Genomic DNA, 16,761 nt, shown 5'->3' with positions numbered 1-16,761 from the left:
GCTATTGCAAAAATGTCCACAATTAATAACAATGCCTTGCATTTGTCACTCCTCTGCACTGGCAGCTTCTCATGCTTGTAAAACTATACCACTACCACTATATAACTTTATTCAAAAACTAGTATCTTTCATCAATTTGAGTAGCAAAAGAACTGCTATATTTGATATGTAAGCATATGTGTATCTAAGAGGACAGGTTAACCGTTATATGTGTTTATGAGTTTTTGCCTTACATCAGGCTACGGGTAAACACATGACGCGTTGGGTCCAAGACCCGAGAAGACGAGTAGTGTCGAATCGAGGTCGGAGTGAGAAACACCTCTGAAGCGCGATATAGAACGATTGTCGAAGGAACAGGGGAATAAATGAAGTGAAGAATCATTTCAAATATCCTGCCGTAGTCTTCCTTTCTTAAACTTCTTTTCCTACAGATGATTTACAGATAGCATTGGAAAATGACAGCAAAAAATGATTGAAATACGCTGAAACTAGATAGCTTTCGCGCCATAATTGCATAAAGCGTATATTAGAACTATGGTCATCATTACATCAATTTCTATTAGAACAAATAGCTGATAAAGTAAATCAAGCAGAGGAGCTTCTTGTCATAATGCAAAATAGCGAGACAAAAGCGTATTTATTATTTCTGGAACCTGTACTGGAGAGATTTAATTCTTTCAATGCTTCTTTCCAAGCTAAAGAAACAAAAATCCAATTGTTGCATGAATCATCAATTAACTTTTTGTTGTTTTTTGCAAATAAATTTTTTAAACCAGCAATATTGCAAAAAGATATATTTCTACCAATTTGCACAATATTGATTTTTCAAAAAAATCTAATCAACTTGACCTTACGGAAATAGAAGTAGGTACAGAATGTGCACATTTTTAGGAAGATAAAATAATGGATTCGAAACTCAAAGTGGAACACGCAGAAATAATTAGACAAAATTGTATATGTTTCTTAATAAAAGCAAGTGAGGAAATCCGCAAAAGGTTTCCCCTATGTAATAAATTTTTAGAAAATTTAAATATTCTAAAGGCAAATATAGCACTATTTCATGATGATCGAGAAAAGAGTGGTGTTACATTATTACATATATGTCGTCAACTAGGTACTTTCGATGAACGTTCTATTGCGAAAGAATGGATATATCTTTATCGCAAAGAAAGTTCAGAAGTTAGAAATTATTGGTCGAAATTACCCTTTGATGAAATGTGGATAGCAATATGTTCGGAAAAAGATAATAATGATGAATTGAAATATCACAATTGCGATCATTGTTATATTTGGTGAGATCTCTTCCTCACTCAAATGCAGAAGCAGAGAGATGTTTCTCGATAATACCTGATTGCGAAACTAGCAAACGAAATAAAATTGGTGTTGACACTTTAAATGCAATTTGCGTTTTAAAATACGCACTTAGGTGTAGAAATGAAACACCTCTCACAATGAACGTTACAAAGGGTCACATTGATTTAATGAAAAGTAATAATTTATACTCCTCTACACCAAAAAAAAAAGAAAAAGATTCATTTACAAACTGCTTCAGATGTGCATTATGAAGAAATAGATGAGGATGAAGAGAACATATAAATAAGAATAAAATAAACTGTAAAGTCTGCTATGAGCAACTACTCTGCAAAGCTGAAACATGTAGAGTCTGCTTTGAGCGACTACTTTGCAGAGCAAAAATATATAAAGTCTGCTATGAGCGACTACTCTGCAGAGCAAAAATATATAAAGTCTGCTATGAGCGACTACTCTGCAAAAATTAATTATGTAGAGTCTGCTTTGAGCGACTACTTTACAGAGCTAAAAAATGTAGCATTCAAACAGGGGTTTTTAGTGGGTAAACATTCGGAATAGCCGAATGGAGTCCCACATAACCCTATAAATTCTCAGGGTATGCATAAAGCATTTTCCACTTAAAAAAAAAAATAGCCCCAAAAATGTTAGGATTCTTCCATACAAGGTGTGTCCGAAGGTGATTGGTAGGAGAGGAAGGAAGAGCAGAAACATCGTTCGAGGAGTGAGTGCAGTGTAGGAGTTGCTGTATCTTCGGAGCAATTGATAAATTAAAAGATGATTTACCCTCTATTACTCGCGAAATCACTTTAATGAAATGAAGGCTCTTAATTCTTCGATCTATTTCAGAGATAAGTTGTTCGACTTTGCCTATGATGTCTGAGTTCAATGGCCTTTAATTTTTGCTTCAGGTAATAAACACTGCGTGTTTATCACGCTGTCCTTTTCCCGCGCACTAAGCAGCGGTCTCTCTCTCTCACACGGTTTAGATTAGCTCTTCCTTGCACAGAGAGAAGAGTTTTTCCATATTATGTATAATTATTACATATATATAGAAATAAGTATATGTAATTCTTTAAATACTGCATAGATCTAGGTAGTCATAAAAACTCTTTGTTTTGATTAATTGCTTCCTATCGGTCACTCGTGTATGTTTACATTGCGTGCGTCGAATAGCTGTTCGGGAATAAAAAGCTCGCAATGAAAATAAGTAATGTTTTTTTTTTTTTATTTTCTAGACGCCCTTTCGGGGTTCGCCTCTTTTTCCATTCTCCTTTCCTTTACATTCCTCCTTTCCACTTCTCTTTTACATTTCATTACAACTATTCTTAGTTTAACCTTATAACTATCCTTAAATTACTTATCGTCTATATTCACTCCTGAGAGAGAGAGACTTACACATCCATCCTTCTCATTCTTCCATCCATCCTCACTCATCCTTCCTTCCGACTTCCGCTTCCGGGTCTCTTTTCTATTCCTTCTTCCTTCCAATTCCCTCATCCATACTAATCCACTTCCATCACCTCTCAAAACATCCCTCACCCTCTCCTCTATCCCCCTTTCATCTTCCATATTCCCACATCTTTCCATCACATGTTCCCATCCCTCTGTTTCCCACTCACATATCCTGCACTTCCTTTCTTCCTCCTTCCTCCAATACTGTCCCTCTCTCATCTCGTTTCCCAATCTAAACCTCGCAATCTTTACCCATTCCCCTTCTTTTCTCCCTCCCTTCAGATACTCTGGCACTTCCTCTTCCCTTACCACTTTATACCACCTGTTATACTTGGATATCCTTATCCTGTTATCCCTCTCCTCCTTCTCCCTATCACTTTCTTCCCTCTCGATCCCTTTCCAAATCTCTTCCCTCCCCTCCTTTCTTTCCCATCTCTCTCCACCTCTCCTCCTCCCTCTCTCTTCCATGAATCTTCTTCTCCCTTCCTCCCACCTCGATAATTTTATGCCTCTTCCCTCCCTACTCTCTATTTCCTTTAAACTCTCTCTTGCCCATTCATTTCCTTTTCCATATCTTAGCCTTTCCTCAAAATCCCATGCTTTTTTCGCCGCTCTCATCGCCATTTTTCCTTTCTTCAATTCCTCCCTTACCATGTATCCCGGCGTTACCCATTCCAATCCCAACACCCACTTCATGTACCTCTCACTTCCTGCCGCCACCCTTGCTCTCTCTTCCCATCCCCAAATCTCCGCCCCTTATCCTACGACCGGCCATACCAACTTTTCGTATAAACACATTCTTCTTCCATAGTCGTCCTTGTATATCCTCTTTCCTATTCCCCATACCTCCTTCATTATTCCTCCCGCTTTCTTTACCCTTTCCGCAATATGCTCATCTTGTCTTCCATTTCTTCCAAACTTATATCCCAGGTACGTTACTACTCTCGCTTCTTCTATCCAACCTCCCTTCCACTTGCATCTCACCTCCCCCCTTATTCTTTTACCAAACCTCACTAATTTCGTCTTTTCTACGTTCAATTCCATTCCCATCTCATCCAGATATCCCTCTACTTCCTTCATCATCAGCCTCATCCCTTCCATCTTCTTCGCTACCACTACTATATCATCTGCATACGTCAATGAGTACATTTTCCTCGCTCCCACTTGTATTCCACCTTTCGCCCTTTCCTCTAACCTCTTTTCCAATCCATCCATTTATAAAATAAACAATTTTGCACTTAATGGACATCCTTGCTTTACTCCCCTTCCTGTCCAGAATTTTTCTCCAATTTCATTTCTCTTACTTACTCTACATGCCGTTTCGCCATACATTTCCTCTATTGCATTTCCTAACCCTTCAGTAGTGTAGCTAAGAGGGTTCTATGACCGGGTGGCGAGGGGGTCGGGGTCCCGCGGGGGTAGGGGAAGAAGGGAATTGCCCCCTCTGCAGTTGTGCGCATTATCGCTTCCCCCCCCCCCCCCCCCGACGTTAAACTCGTAGGGTACACACGTGACCTTCCCCCTCCATTATCGCGGCCTCCTTCCCCGACGTTAAACTCGTAGGGTACACAAGTGGCCTCCCCCCTCTTACGTTAAGCAGTGGACGCAGAGAAAGAGAGAAAGAGAGAAAGATAAAGAGAAAGAGAAGGAGAAATAGAATTTTGGGGTTGTGAAATGAACGATAATTAGAGTTTTTAATTAAAATTTATAAATATATTTTTAATAATATACACATAATAACACACATAAAAAAAGTTATAATTGAATATAATAATTAAATATTAAAAAAATTAATAATATATTTCTCGCTCCTAATTGGGGGCCACTCTTCCTCATCATCAGGGTCTTCGTGTTGGAGGTTGGGTGACCCCCAAACCCCTTCCTGCATCCAACGGATGCCGAAAAAGTCGAAATCTTCTTGGAAATTTACTTTCCTCACAATCTCTTCTTCCCATTCAGCATTCCTCGTTTTAATGCCCTCCCGCATGTATTGCATGTGCACCTTCTCGATAATTTTTTCGCGTAAAACTGCATGCGAATGATTAAAAAAATAAATATATTATTTTATGTATTATTTTCACGTGAAGCAAAAATGTCAATCAGCCCCCTATTACACAATAAAATTACTATTGGTTAAAACGTTCATTAATAATATATAAGGAAAAAGTAATTTTATATTGTGTAATAGGGGGCTGATTGACATTTTTGCTTCACGTGAAAAACAAAAAAATATTATTTAATTGGTTGTAACTTACGGTCTCTGATGTCATCCAACAGCTTTCTATCTGGATTTATCCTTTTTAAATACCACATGAAGTCGTAGAGGTGTGCGTAGATTTCGTCGTACATTTTTTTTTTTTAAATAATAATTATCTTTGAGACTTTTTCGGTCGAAGTGCACAAACTAGAATGAGCGTACCCATTCACAGATCCACTATAGGAATTTCATGTAAGAGGGGAGACGTCACATGGGTACACAAGTGGCCTCCCCCCTCTTACGTTAAGCAGTGGACGCCTTAGAGAGAGAGAAGGAGAGAAAGAGAAACCGCCATGCGCGAGCCAAGAGAAGCAGTTGGTTACTTTAAACGATAAGACGCGTTACTTAATACATTATCGCGCTCTGCAACAATGTATGCGTAATGGACTCGTACTGGAAAGAGAAAGAGAGAAAGAACATTCGTACAGAGCGATGCAGTGATCGCTCCCCCTTATTTATGTTACAGTATCTTTGACGATCGTCATATTCATTTGTATATCCATCGTCGCAGATACTTACCATCCGCTCTGTAATAAGAGCGGAGCCTACGTGACCTTAACTACAGAAAAGTGGTTGGGACGTATGTGAAAAACACTTGAAAACATTCAGAACAGTTTTCAAGCTGTAGATCCCCCTGGAATATTTCAGTCGAAGCATCGTCCGATGTCGGTTGATTGGAAATCTTCAAGGTTTTTATGTTATGATTTGAATTTTTTTTTCTTTTTTATTTGCAATACTTATATTACGGGGTAAAGTGGATTGGTGGAGAGGTAATTGAAGAAACACCAATGTAAGGGAAAAAGCCTTTCGGCATAAAAAACCCTCTTTATTGAAATACAAATTTACTTATAAAAATATATAAATGAACCAAGAAATGTGCGTCCTGTCGAATCCCAATATAAACAGTAACAGCATCTATAATTAAAAAAAAAAAAAAAATTATTTAAGTAGCTTCTATGCTACATTAAAAGCACTCTATGTCGAACAAAAGTAGTACTACGATTTAATAAATCGCTGCAAGAGAAAAAGTGAATGCGAGATTCCTTCGCTATTAAGCCATTTTTTATATTTTTTATTAGTCTTTGACTTTTATTAACTCTTACCGATTTGGTGGTGGTGAATGTCTGTCATACAACCCACAAGCTCACATAGGCTGCATATTACGTAACCGTAATAACAATTGCTGCCTACGCGAGACTGCAGGTTGCTCCCCTGCAGGTTGCTCCGCTGCAGGTTGGTCCGCTGCAGGTTGCACCGCTGCGGGCAGCATCTGCAGGGCTACGGGCAGCGAATGTGGTCGCCGCAGTGGCTGCTGCTGTTCAAGTATCAAGCGATACCCTTTTAGCACTGCCTGCTGCTGATGCTGCTGAAGCTGCTGATGCTGCTCTTCATTATGCCGAAATGGCCTTACTGTTGCCACTGGTTTGCAATATTTTTTTTCTAAGTCTTTTAATGTAAGTTTCTTCTCTAGTAAACTTACTGGTCGTGTGGAGCTCATGATGTCTCACTGAAGACTGAAGTGAAGAGTGCTCTCCTCTACGTATTCCAGATGAAGTTTACATATCTTTATCAATACATATTAGCTTTCTCTCTCTACTTCGGATGAAGTTTACATCTCATTATCAATGCGGAGAGAAGTTTATATCCATTTCTCAATACATATTAGGTTTCTTTCCGTTAACTCCAGATGAATTAGTAAAAGGTATATTTACAATAATATTTTTCAATTTATTTGATAAAAGAAATAGTAGAGGTTAATTTACAATGATATTTTTTCAATTTGTTGGATAAAATAATTTAATAGTAAAAGAAAAAGAAATGTGGTGGTTCCTCTTCTTCTTTCTTAGTCTGCTTTGACGCAATATCTTTTTCCTCCTCCTTCTCCACTACTTTTTTCTCCTCTTCCTTCTTCATTTGCTTTGACTCAATATCTTCCCTAGTCTCTTTCTCTTCGTCTTTCTTCACTTTATTTTAAAAATACAAACAGGTAATAATTATGAAAAGGTAAAAAAGATAAAATAAATACTTACATTCTTCCTCCTCTACTTTTTTCTCCTCTTCCTTCTTCGTCTCCTTTGACTCAATATCTTTTTCCTCAGCCTGTTTCTCTTCGTCTTTCTTCACTTTATTTAAAAAAACAAAGAAACAAACAATAATTATGAAAAAATGTAAAAAATAAATACTTACTGTTTTTATGCAAATAATGATGCAGTTTCCGTTCATACTCTTCGAAGTAACGATTGAAAAAATCGTTAATTCGATTGACGTATTCCTCTGTCAATTCTCTGGGAAGAGTGGGTGAAAGAGGAACAATATCCTCTTGAATCATGATTAATTTACACTTTTCGCAGCTCATTTTTTTTTCCTGTGTGCAACACCGACAACGGTATAAGATTGAATGAAGAATTGAGGACTTGTGTTCTCCTATTTATTTCTCTAAATAGTTTTCAAAGAATCACATATTTGCTTTTATCCACTTGGCAAAAACTGACACCTCCTCGTAAGGACAGTGGATACGTTCATTGTCCAAGTTCTTCTCTCGAACGTGTAAATTGCACGGAGTTTATTCAAAATCATATAATTTAATTAAATCCTTAAACTTAGGGCAACTATACACTTCTAAATTAATATTATCCACATTCATCCTATTCAATAGATTTTTTTCAATGTTCCCTCCCTTGTAGGCTACTACGGGATTCTCGCACGTTAGGCAACCTCTAATAAAATCTTCCACACCCTCCTGCTCGTATTTCTCGAATCCCGTATCACTATATTTTATACCATGCACCATATTGAGCAAATACCACACAGTTTTTTTGTCTTTCTCACTAAGATTTTTCATACTGTCACGCAAACGAAAAGATGCGTAAGAAATTTGGTTACTTTTTAAATCAATTATAGCTATATCTTTATATTTAAGTTCTTTTTTATAAACTAAGAAACCTTCTATATCCATTATGTGAGTTATTCTATGCATTATTGCGCTCGTGCTATTCTCGATGAAGAAAAAAACTGAAATGAAACATTCGAAGAAATATCTCCGTATAGAGAAAGATTTTATCGTTTCTTTAAAATATAAAGTTACATTTGATAAGAAGTCCTTTCTTTCTTAATCTCTAGAAGATATTTTTTTTTCCTATTGTATTATACTGTGAAGAAACTATAGGTAACAATGGGGAAAAAAAATTTCTTAGAAATTATCCCCTCCTTTAAAAAACATTAAATTTTAATACGTTATTTGTTCCCCTGTTGGAGGGGGAAAAAAATTTTCTTAAATGCGACAAAAAAAGATCGTTCATTATTGCATCGAGCGATTGACGACGACGACGACGACGACGATAATGACACCGACATTCGATGATTTTCAAGGTTTTGTATTGACCGACAAAAGTTTTATAGTTAAAGAATTTGCGGTGTTGCGTGATAATGAAGTGTATCACAATGTATTTTCACCACCATTTCAAGAAGCTTGGTTGAGCGATCTCGAGAGAGAACAGAATGAGTAAGTATTATTTTATTTTTTTACATGTAATGTTGTATATATGATTTTTTTCTTTTTAAAGTTGGCTTTATTTTAATCGACATGGATTCAATTGGACCGACGGTCATTCACCTTATTACAAGCATAAAGATGTAATAAGAAAGTATGTAACATCATACGATGAAGATTGGATTTTCGTGAAAGGACGGGAGAAATATGATTGGTTGAGAAAAATTTGCAACTTAGAAAATATACAGGGTGTATCACCGAAGGCGCACCAGCCTCGAAATAACCGTAAGAGGACGGATAGCGCGTGGTGGGGATCGACGCATAACATTGGACGGAGTTAGATAAAGCGCGAGTAATAGATGGAGAAAGGCAGGGCTATACGCTCCTATACGCTTTGCCTATGCCTTCCCCCCTCCCCCATCAACGCGACACCAATAGTCACAGTCTCTCTCTCTCTCTTCTCTCTCCCCGCCGTTTCCATTTCTTTATTTTCAATTACCCAGGAGGCGTTTTCGTCCTTCTCTTCTATCAAGTCAATTCTTGCGGATTACTAAACACATTAATTTTTAGCATAAAATTGAAAAGCGTTAGCTATCTTTTCCACACCGCCTTGAGGTAGATAGCTAGGCGCGTTTTTTTTTAAAGTGGTTTCCCCCGGAGGCCTAATCCACTGGATAACTCAAAGTAAAGTTAGCTTACAAATTCTCAAAATATCCCCCCTTTTGCTGCGAACAAAGGTTAGCTCTTCGAATTATGTCCCGTGTTGCTCGTCTCACCATGTCCGGCGTGATTGTTCTGAAGGCCGCAATGATTTCTTCACGAACCTCCATCATTCTACCCTCACGCCGATTTTCCATTAGACGCTTTATGTGTCCCCACAAAAAGTAGTCGAATGGATTAAGATGTCGAAGAGCTAACCTCTGTTCTCAACAAAGAGGGGGATATTTTGAGAATTTATTGGCTAGCTCTATCCAGTGGATTAGGCCTCCGGGGGAAACGACTTTAAAAAAAACGCGCCTAGCTATCTACCTCAAGGTGGTGTGGAAAAGATAGCTAACGCTTTTCAATTTTATGCTAAAAATTAATGTTTTTAGTAATCCGCAAGAATTGACTTGATAGAAGAGAAGGACGAAAACGCCTCCTGGGTAAATGAAAATAAAGAAATGGAAACGGCGGGGAGAGAGAAGAGAGAGAGAGACTGTGACTATTGGTGTCGCGTTGATGGGGGAGGGGGGAAGGCATAGGCAAAGCGTATAGGAGCGTATAGCCCTGCCTTTCTCCATCTATTACTCGCGCTTTATCTAACTCCGTCCAATGTTATGCGTCGACCCCCACCACGCGCTATCCGTCCTCTTACGGTTATTTCGAGGCTGGTGCGCCTTCGGTGATACACCCTGTATACAATGCGAAGGAGTGTGAGTGGGGTAAATTTAGTCTTGGATGGAGTAAAAATTTCGAACCACCGTTACCCAAGTGTATGAATCATTATGGTATATGTTCACTGCAAAATGTCTACTTTATGAGATCTGTATATGATCAATATATAAAGGAATAAAAGACTTCTGAATAAACAATGTATATCAATGTCAGTATGCATCTCGGACGAAACAATGGGATGTGTAGATACACCTACTTCCATTCTCTATTCGATATATGTGCGAGACAGTGCCCAAGTAGGTTCCAGCTCTGTGGTCAGAAGGGAAGGTTATATCTGAGAATAAAAGTTCGAAGACAAATGTACGAGATAAAAGAGTCTTTATTCAAAATAAATAAAAATTATACAAAATTTTACAATATTTACAAAGAGAACCGCTTAGACTAAGAGGATCGACTTTCTAGGGAATTTGTCGTCGTAAGATTCTAGGGAATTTCGATATACGAAGATTCCCAATAACCGTAGAGACTCGAATTCCCCAGAAAGGAACGCGGACTTAGAAACTCCCTGACTGGACAATTTTTCCTATGGTATTCCCTAGTAAAATCCCCAGCCACGGGAGGAAGCGAAGTAGGAGAGGTGGATTTAGGGAAGGGGAAGTCCCCTTATCCCTCAGCCCCCTTCTCCCAGAGCTATGGTGGCTCCGAGCCACCCCAACCCCTAGGGTGAATCTACCCCTCCCACTACCCGACTCGTCGAGAGCCCTGGATTTGAGGGTCGGAACACTGGGTCCGAGGTAGTCCTCGGAGGCAGTGTGGAGGGGAAGGAGAGGGTGGACTTCTCCCGGGCAGTCCTCGGAGAAATTTCCCTTAGGAGGGAGGAAATGCCACAGAGGGGTAGTCCCCTCTTGGTTGGCAGTGGGTGGTGGGTGATACTTACCAAAGTAGTCGACCCGTAGAGTTCGCCGGTGGAGGCGCTCGTTGGCTGGCCTGGTGGAGGCGTCAAAAATGCCGTGGAGGCGGTGGTGCCGAAAGGCTCAAAAAAGGTGCTGCTGTTGCTGCGGGTAGCAGCGGTCGAGCAAGGCTGAGGTGCGATGGGTCCTTATCAAGGACCCATCTATATAATTACGCGACACTAATCTTGCCAGCGAGAGAGCTGCCGCGGGCGCTGGCCACCTAGTGGCCAAGCGCGCAAGTAATGTCGCTTCGCGGCCGCGACGCGCCAGGGCCAGAAGAAGCGCAAGCGCGCCGCGGAGAGAGAGACAGATAGAGCGGCTAGACGCTGTCGGTCTAGCCGTCTATTGTGAGCGCAATAGAGATGGGAGATATAACAGAGAAATGCGGAATCTACTTCGCAACATTTTCTGCTCCTCCCAATCTCGAACAAACTCCCCCCGTTGACGCGATAGCGTCAAGACAAGGAAGAAAGAGTGTAATCAGTTTAAACCAAATTAATTAAAAAAAAAAATAAAATAAACGATATAAAACAGATAGGGACGAGACGACTATTTACATGGCTTCATATGGAGCTTGGCCGAGTGAAGCTCTAAGGCCGGCGACCACCGCAGGGTGATTTTGCCCTGCGGGGCCCAGGCCTTCCACCGCCGAAGTTTAAGGGCCGAATAGAGCGGCACCTCTATTGTCTGCCCGAAGGCTCTTACAATAATTTTTTGCGCATTGCGCTCGATTTCCCTGGCGCTGGGATCGTCTAAGACTTTCCCAGCCCAGTTCGTCGATGCAATGCGCTTCTGGGCGGCAACCACGGGCCTCCGACGTCGCGGGTTCGATGGTGGTTTCCGTGGCGGTGGTGGTGGTGACTTCTCTTTTTGCCCCGCCGGGAGAACGTGGCCGAACAGCCGTCGAAATTCCGCTTCCTCCCGGGGGGCATGCAATTCGAGGACATCGTCCCCCTCGTCCTCGTACCCTACGCCCAAGAGGTGGACCCACGGATAGTCCGCCATGATCAATCTCGCTGCACCAAAAAAGGCAAATGATGAGTACGAAGACTCAGTAAGTATCGTGGGAGTTTTGGAAGAAAAGACATGGCGGAGATCATAAAGTGTTCCTGAAGGTTTGGAACAGGAAACAGGACGACCTGAAGAGTCCCAGGACGCCCGAGAGAGGAGGTGGTAACCTGAAGAGTCCCTGGAAACCAGGAAAAGAAAGTTAAGCAACCTGAAGAGTCCCAGGAGGCTTGAGAAGGAGAGATGACAACCTGAAGAGTCCCAGGATGCCGGAAAGTAGGGTGAAGCTAGACCCTGATACGACCCAAAGTGAGGGCTAAGAGGGGAGTTTACAGAGTTGCGAGAGACTCCGTCGAATCTCTTTTCTCGCGGTTTTAAGGACAGCTACGCGAGCTACTCCGTCCACCCCAGGAACTAGTTTGAGAATCCGCCCCAAGGTCCACATACGGGGAGGATTGTTAGGTACTTTGACAAGTACCAAATCTCCTTTACCGAATTCCGAGTTAGAGTTCTGCCATTTCGGCCTATGTTGCAGAGTGTGTAAGTATTCGGAAGACCACTTCTTCCAAAAGGTCTCGGTGATTCGATTCACGGTTTGCCAACGGTTTAATGATGATTCGCGTAAATCCAAGGTGGATAATTCAGGTGGGGAATTTAACGCCCGTCCTGACAAAAAATGCCCCGGAGTGAGTACGTCCAACGATTCTGGATCATCATGTAACCGCGATATAGGTCGTGAATTTAAACAGGCCTCAATCTTGGTCAATAGTGTGGCCATTTCCTCGAAATTAGGCACGAAAACTCCGAGGGAGCGCTTCAGGTGGTGCTTCATGCTTTTCACGGCACTTTCCCAAAGACCGCCCCAGTGGGGAGTAGCGACCGGAAGGAATTTCCACTCGATTTTACTGATGGAATCGGTGTTCTGAGCGCGTGCAGCTTCTAAGGAGCATCGGTAGGCGCGTTTTAGTTCAGCGTCCGCTCCTTGAAAATTAAGGCCGTTGTCCGAATACATGACGGAGGGTTTTCCACGACGAGAGATAAATCGAGTCAGCGCGGCGAGGAAGGCCTCGGTGTCCAGTCTCGAGACGAGTTCCAAGTGAACAGCACGGGTAGATAGACATACGAACACGCCCACGTAGCATTTTATGGCTTTTGCATTACGACCGTGATGTAATTTCACCGAAAAGGGCCCGGCATAGTCTACTCCGGTGTGTTCGAAAGTGAAACTGCGAGAAACCCGAGCGGCTGGAAGTGAACCCATAAGTTGGCTACCGAGTTTAGCGCGTTCGCGAACACACGTGATGCATTTATGAACACATGATTTTACTAGATTTCGCGCATTCACGACCCAAAACCTTTGCCGCAACGTGGACAAGGTTAATTGGAGTCCCCCGTGAAGTGTCTCTAGGTGGGTTTGTCTAATGAGTATGGCAGTTAAGTGGCAATCCGGAAGAATAATGGGGTGTTTCATTTGTTCAGAAATTTCGGCGTTCCGAAGCCGCCCCCCCATTCTTAGGATTCCTTGTGAATCAATGACCGGATGTAAGGAAAGAAGCTTTGACCGCGACGGTATACGTAACCCATGATTCAAGGCTGAGATTTCGCTCGCGAAGTGTGTTCGTTGAACAACCTTTACCAAGGCTTCAATCGAACTGCGAATTTCCGATGCAGACAGGAGGGAGTCCTCCCATTGGCCGGTTTTCCTGGTCCGCTGGACAAATCGAAGAACATAGGCCATAACTCGGACCAGTTTAGACCAAGACGAAAACTTATCAAAAAACCAACACTCCGTTGTGTCCAGTTGAGCGGTTAACGCTACCTTCCGACTTTCTTCCGCGGTTTCAAAGATCTGAACTGGATTTATGGTGTGCTCACGGAGGAAAGCAGGCCCATGCCACCAAAGTGAGTCCTCTGATAACTGTTGAGCACTGGTTCCTCTTGAACACAAGTCTGCAGGATTCGATTTAGTGTGTACATAATGCCAGCTGGCTTCCGATAATTGTGTTTGGATATATGAAACGCGATTGGCCACAAACGTCTTCCAATGTACGGGTTGCTTTGCTATCCAAGCTAAAGCGACCTGCGAATCTGAATAGCAACGAATCGCATCACAACTCCCGACCAAGCTTCCCTTGACGTGAACCAATAATTTGACAAGAAGGGCAGCGGCGACCAACTCCAGACGAGGGATTGAAGTGGTCTTGATCGGAGCGACCTTTGTTTTGGACATTACTAAATGTACCGAGAGTTGACCGTCCTCATCAGTGAGGCGTTCATAAACGACCGCGCCGTACGCAAGCTCTGAGGCGTCGCAAAATCCAATTAATTCGCGTTTTCCAGTAGTAAGTGATTGTCCAGTCCACCATGGGATCCGTAAAGTCTGTAAGTCTCGGAGCTGCTCATAGCACTTGAGCCATTTTGACTGAATAGGCTCGGGAATTTCTTCATCCCAAGAGAGTTTAAGCAACCAGGTGGATTGCATTAACTGCTTTAAGGTGATGACAATTGGAGAGATTCATCCCAATGGATCGAAGATCTTGGCATTCTCTGATAAGAGGATGCGTTTGGTTAGTACACCAATGTGAGAAGGAGAAGCACGGAAGCGGAAGCTATCATCCCCGTGATCCCAATATATGCCCAAGACTTTACTTGATCCAGCAGGATCCTCAAAGAAAGAGTGCAGCTCGGTAGGTTCAAGCAGGGAAGACCCCGGTTGATTGAATGCCCATTTGCTTAAGGAGAAGCCCCCTTTCGCCAGTAGAGCGATGAGTTGTTCCCTGACCGAACTAAGTTGCTTTAAGTCATGGGCCCCAAAAAGTATGTCGTCTACATAAGTAGAATTTAACAACACATACTGTGCGAGAGGGAAGTTAGCTCCGTCCGTGTAAGCTAATTCGCGCAAAACTCGCGAGGATAAGAACGGTGCCGGTCCCGTACCGTAGGTCACCGTGTTGAGTTCGAAAGCCTGAAGCGCACCGGAATCAGTCTTCCATAAAATGTTCTGATACTTGCGGTCCTCAAAACGCACAAGAATCTGTCGGAACATCTTAACAATGTCTGTCACGCCTACATAACGAAAGGAACGCCAATTCATCAGGATCCGCGTGATGTCCTGTTGGAGTTTGGGTCCAATGAATAGCGTATCATTAAGCGAGACGCCAGTAGAGGTTTTAGAAGATGCGTTGAATACAACGCGAATCTTTGTTTTCTGGTTCTCGGTCTTAAAAACTGCATGATGAGGCAGAAAGACGCGAAAATCAGAGTTCAAAGGAACAGGAGACATATGTCCTAACACTTGATACTCCTGTAAGAATTGAGAATAACTTTCAGCTTGTTCTGGAGAGGTTTCCAATCGCCGAAGTATTCGTGTTAAGGATTTCTCTGCTACCCGAGAGGAAGAACCTAAGCTGTGCTTCTCGATGTCGGATCGAAAAGGTAAAGCAACGACAAAACGACCTGAAGAGGTGCGTGATACCGTATTCACAAAATGTTGTTCACAGAGGGAGTCCTCTGTGGACATGGGTTTGACTTCCGGAACTTCTTCCAGTTCCCAGAAGTCGCGAAGAGTTTTTTCTACCTCAAAGCAATGATGCACCGTGACAGTATGAGAGCGACCAGCCTTGGGTACGACCCCCGAAACGATCCACCCGAAAATAGTCCGCTGAGCAAGCAACGTATGATCAGGAGAATGCATGTACGGGCCTTCCATCAATGCTGCAAGATAGTCTGCACCAATGAGCACATCAATTGGAGCCCTGGTTGAAGCGAAGTTATCAGCCAGATCAATTTTGCTAAGTGCTGGAAAGGACGACGGAGAATAAGTCGGAGGCATATACTGAGTAATCCTTGGTAAGATCAATGCAGTTACGTCCAACGAGACACCGTGTCGTGATAGAGAATGAAGCGTAATCTGTACCTCTGCTCGAACGTTTTGAGCCGAATTCAGAGAGACGCCATGAATGGTTGCGTTGACACGTTTTCGTGATACCCGTAGTTGTTGAGCTAGATTTTCCGAAATAAAGGAAGTTTCGGAGCCCGTGTCAACTAAACCGCGGACTATAATACGAGAACCGTCATGAGCGTCGCTTCTGGCAGAAAAGGTGGCCAAAAGCACTGATCGGGTGTCGGAAACACTAAGATGTGTTGTAGTATTCGAGCTAGAGGGTTCTGGCTCGGAAAAGGAGTTGACCGCGGGGGTAGACCCCCGTGCCTTGCTCCCCGCGGTGCCAGATTTGTCAAAATGTAATAAAATATGATGCATTTTACTACATTTCCTGCATCGTGACGAAGAAGAGCAATTGGAGCAACTATGCCCGGGCCTCAGACAGTTGATGCAAAGATTCTGTGAAAATGCGAACTTTGAACGGGCCTGAGGGGTCAATGCAAGGTAGTCCTTGCACTGATACAAGAAATGGTTACTACCACAGTGAGCGCAACCGGTACTATTCACGCTAGTAGCGTGTGACTTCAAGGATCTCCCCGATTCCTTTTTTGAAGTTTTAGGTTTGTTACCTAATGATTGCAAGGAGTTGATATGACGCGTTAGAAACTCAGAGAATTGAATGAACGAGGGATAATCCTTGCTGCTTCCTAGATACATTTCCCAGGCTAAACGAAGGGTGTCATCCAGTTTGTTCTTCAGCGAATGAACAATTATGGGGTCCCATTGATCGACGCCGTATCCCATAGTTTTGAGGGCGTTGAGAGCAACCGTAACTGAGTCCCTAACTTCTTTCAGAACCTTAAAATTGTCACCCCGAAGCGTGGGTAGTTGCGAGATTTGATCTAAGAACGTATCCGTGATCATCCGTTTGTCAGTGTACCGAGCTACCAGAGTGTCCCATGCTATCTCATAGTTCTCGGAAGTGATCGCTAAAGATTTAATGACCGTAGCTGCTTCTCCTTGCAAACAG

The 16,761-nt window shown here is 42.4% G+C and overlaps 3 protein-coding genes across 3 annotated transcripts; all 3 read right to left on the bottom strand.

The window, feature by feature from the left end:
* Nucleotides 1-2,542: 2,542 nt before the first annotated feature.
* Nucleotides 2,543-3,459, bottom strand: LOC136775025 (cilia- and flagella-associated protein 251-like). The gene is made up of 2 exons (XM_066729502.1): nt 2,707-3,459; nt 2,543-2,611 (listed from the first exon to the last, which is right to left on the bottom strand). Exons 1-2 carry the CDS (start codon nt 3,457-3,459, stop codon nt 2,543-2,545), a joined length of 822 nt encoding a protein of 273 aa, XP_066585599.1.
* Nucleotides 3,460-3,519: 60 nt separating this feature from the next.
* On the bottom strand, nt 3,520-4,095 carry LOC136775024 (uncharacterized). Its single transcript, XM_066729501.1, has 2 exons — nt 4,072-4,095; nt 3,520-3,960 (listed from the first exon to the last, which is right to left on the bottom strand). The coding sequence occupies exons 1-2, from the start codon at nt 4,093-4,095 to the stop codon at nt 3,520-3,522; spliced, it is 465 nt and encodes a 154-aa protein (XP_066585598.1).
* A 7,955-nt stretch (nt 4,096-12,050) lies between these two features.
* Nucleotides 12,051-14,330, bottom strand: LOC136775023 (uncharacterized). Its single transcript, XM_066729500.1, has 4 exons — nt 13,618-14,330; nt 12,543-13,266; nt 12,237-12,422; nt 12,051-12,164 (listed from the first exon to the last, which is right to left on the bottom strand). The coding sequence occupies exons 1-4, from the start codon at nt 14,328-14,330 to the stop codon at nt 12,051-12,053; spliced, it is 1,737 nt and encodes a 578-aa protein (XP_066585597.1).
* Nucleotides 14,331-16,761: the final 2,431 nt, after the last annotated feature.

The sequence above is a fragment of the Prorops nasuta genome, unplaced genomic scaffold (genome assembly GCF_024137725.1).
Source record: "Prorops nasuta isolate Cenicafe-Biocafe unplaced genomic scaffold, Cenicafe_Pnas_1.2 PNAS00007, whole genome shotgun sequence".
NCBI classification, from domain to species: Eukaryota; Metazoa; Arthropoda; class Insecta; order Hymenoptera; family Bethylidae; genus Prorops; species Prorops nasuta.
The sequence above is the reverse complement of the archived record's forward strand: the minus strand, read 5'-3'. Positions and strand labels throughout refer to the sequence as shown.

Coding starts and splice junctions, on each gene's coding strand:
- LOC136775023 (XM_066729500.1), bottom strand. CDS start 14,330: ATGCAATCCACCTGGTTGCTTAAACTCTCTTGGGATGAAGAAATTCCC. Junction 13,267..13,617: donor GAGTGTTGGTTTTTTGATAA/GTTTTCGTCTTG, acceptor CATACTCATTAG/ACAAACCCACCTAGAGACAC. Junction 12,165..12,236: donor GGGTGGACGGAGTAGCTCGC/GTAGCTGTCCTT, acceptor CTCCCCTCTTAG/CCCTCACTTTGGGTCGTATC.
- LOC136775024 (XM_066729501.1), bottom strand. CDS start 4,095: ATGTATGGCGAAACGGCATGTAGA. Junction 3,961..4,071: donor ATGGCGAAACGGCATGTAGA/GTAAGTAAGAGA, acceptor GGATTGGAAAAG/AGGTTAGAGGAAAGGGCGAA.
- LOC136775025 (XM_066729502.1), bottom strand. CDS start 3,459: ATGAAGTGGGTGTTGGGATTGGAATGGGTAACGCCGGGATACATGGTA. Junction 2,612..2,706: donor AGAATGAGAAGGATGGATGT/GTAAGTCTCTCT, acceptor GAAATGTAAAAG/AGAAGTGGAAAGGAGGAATG.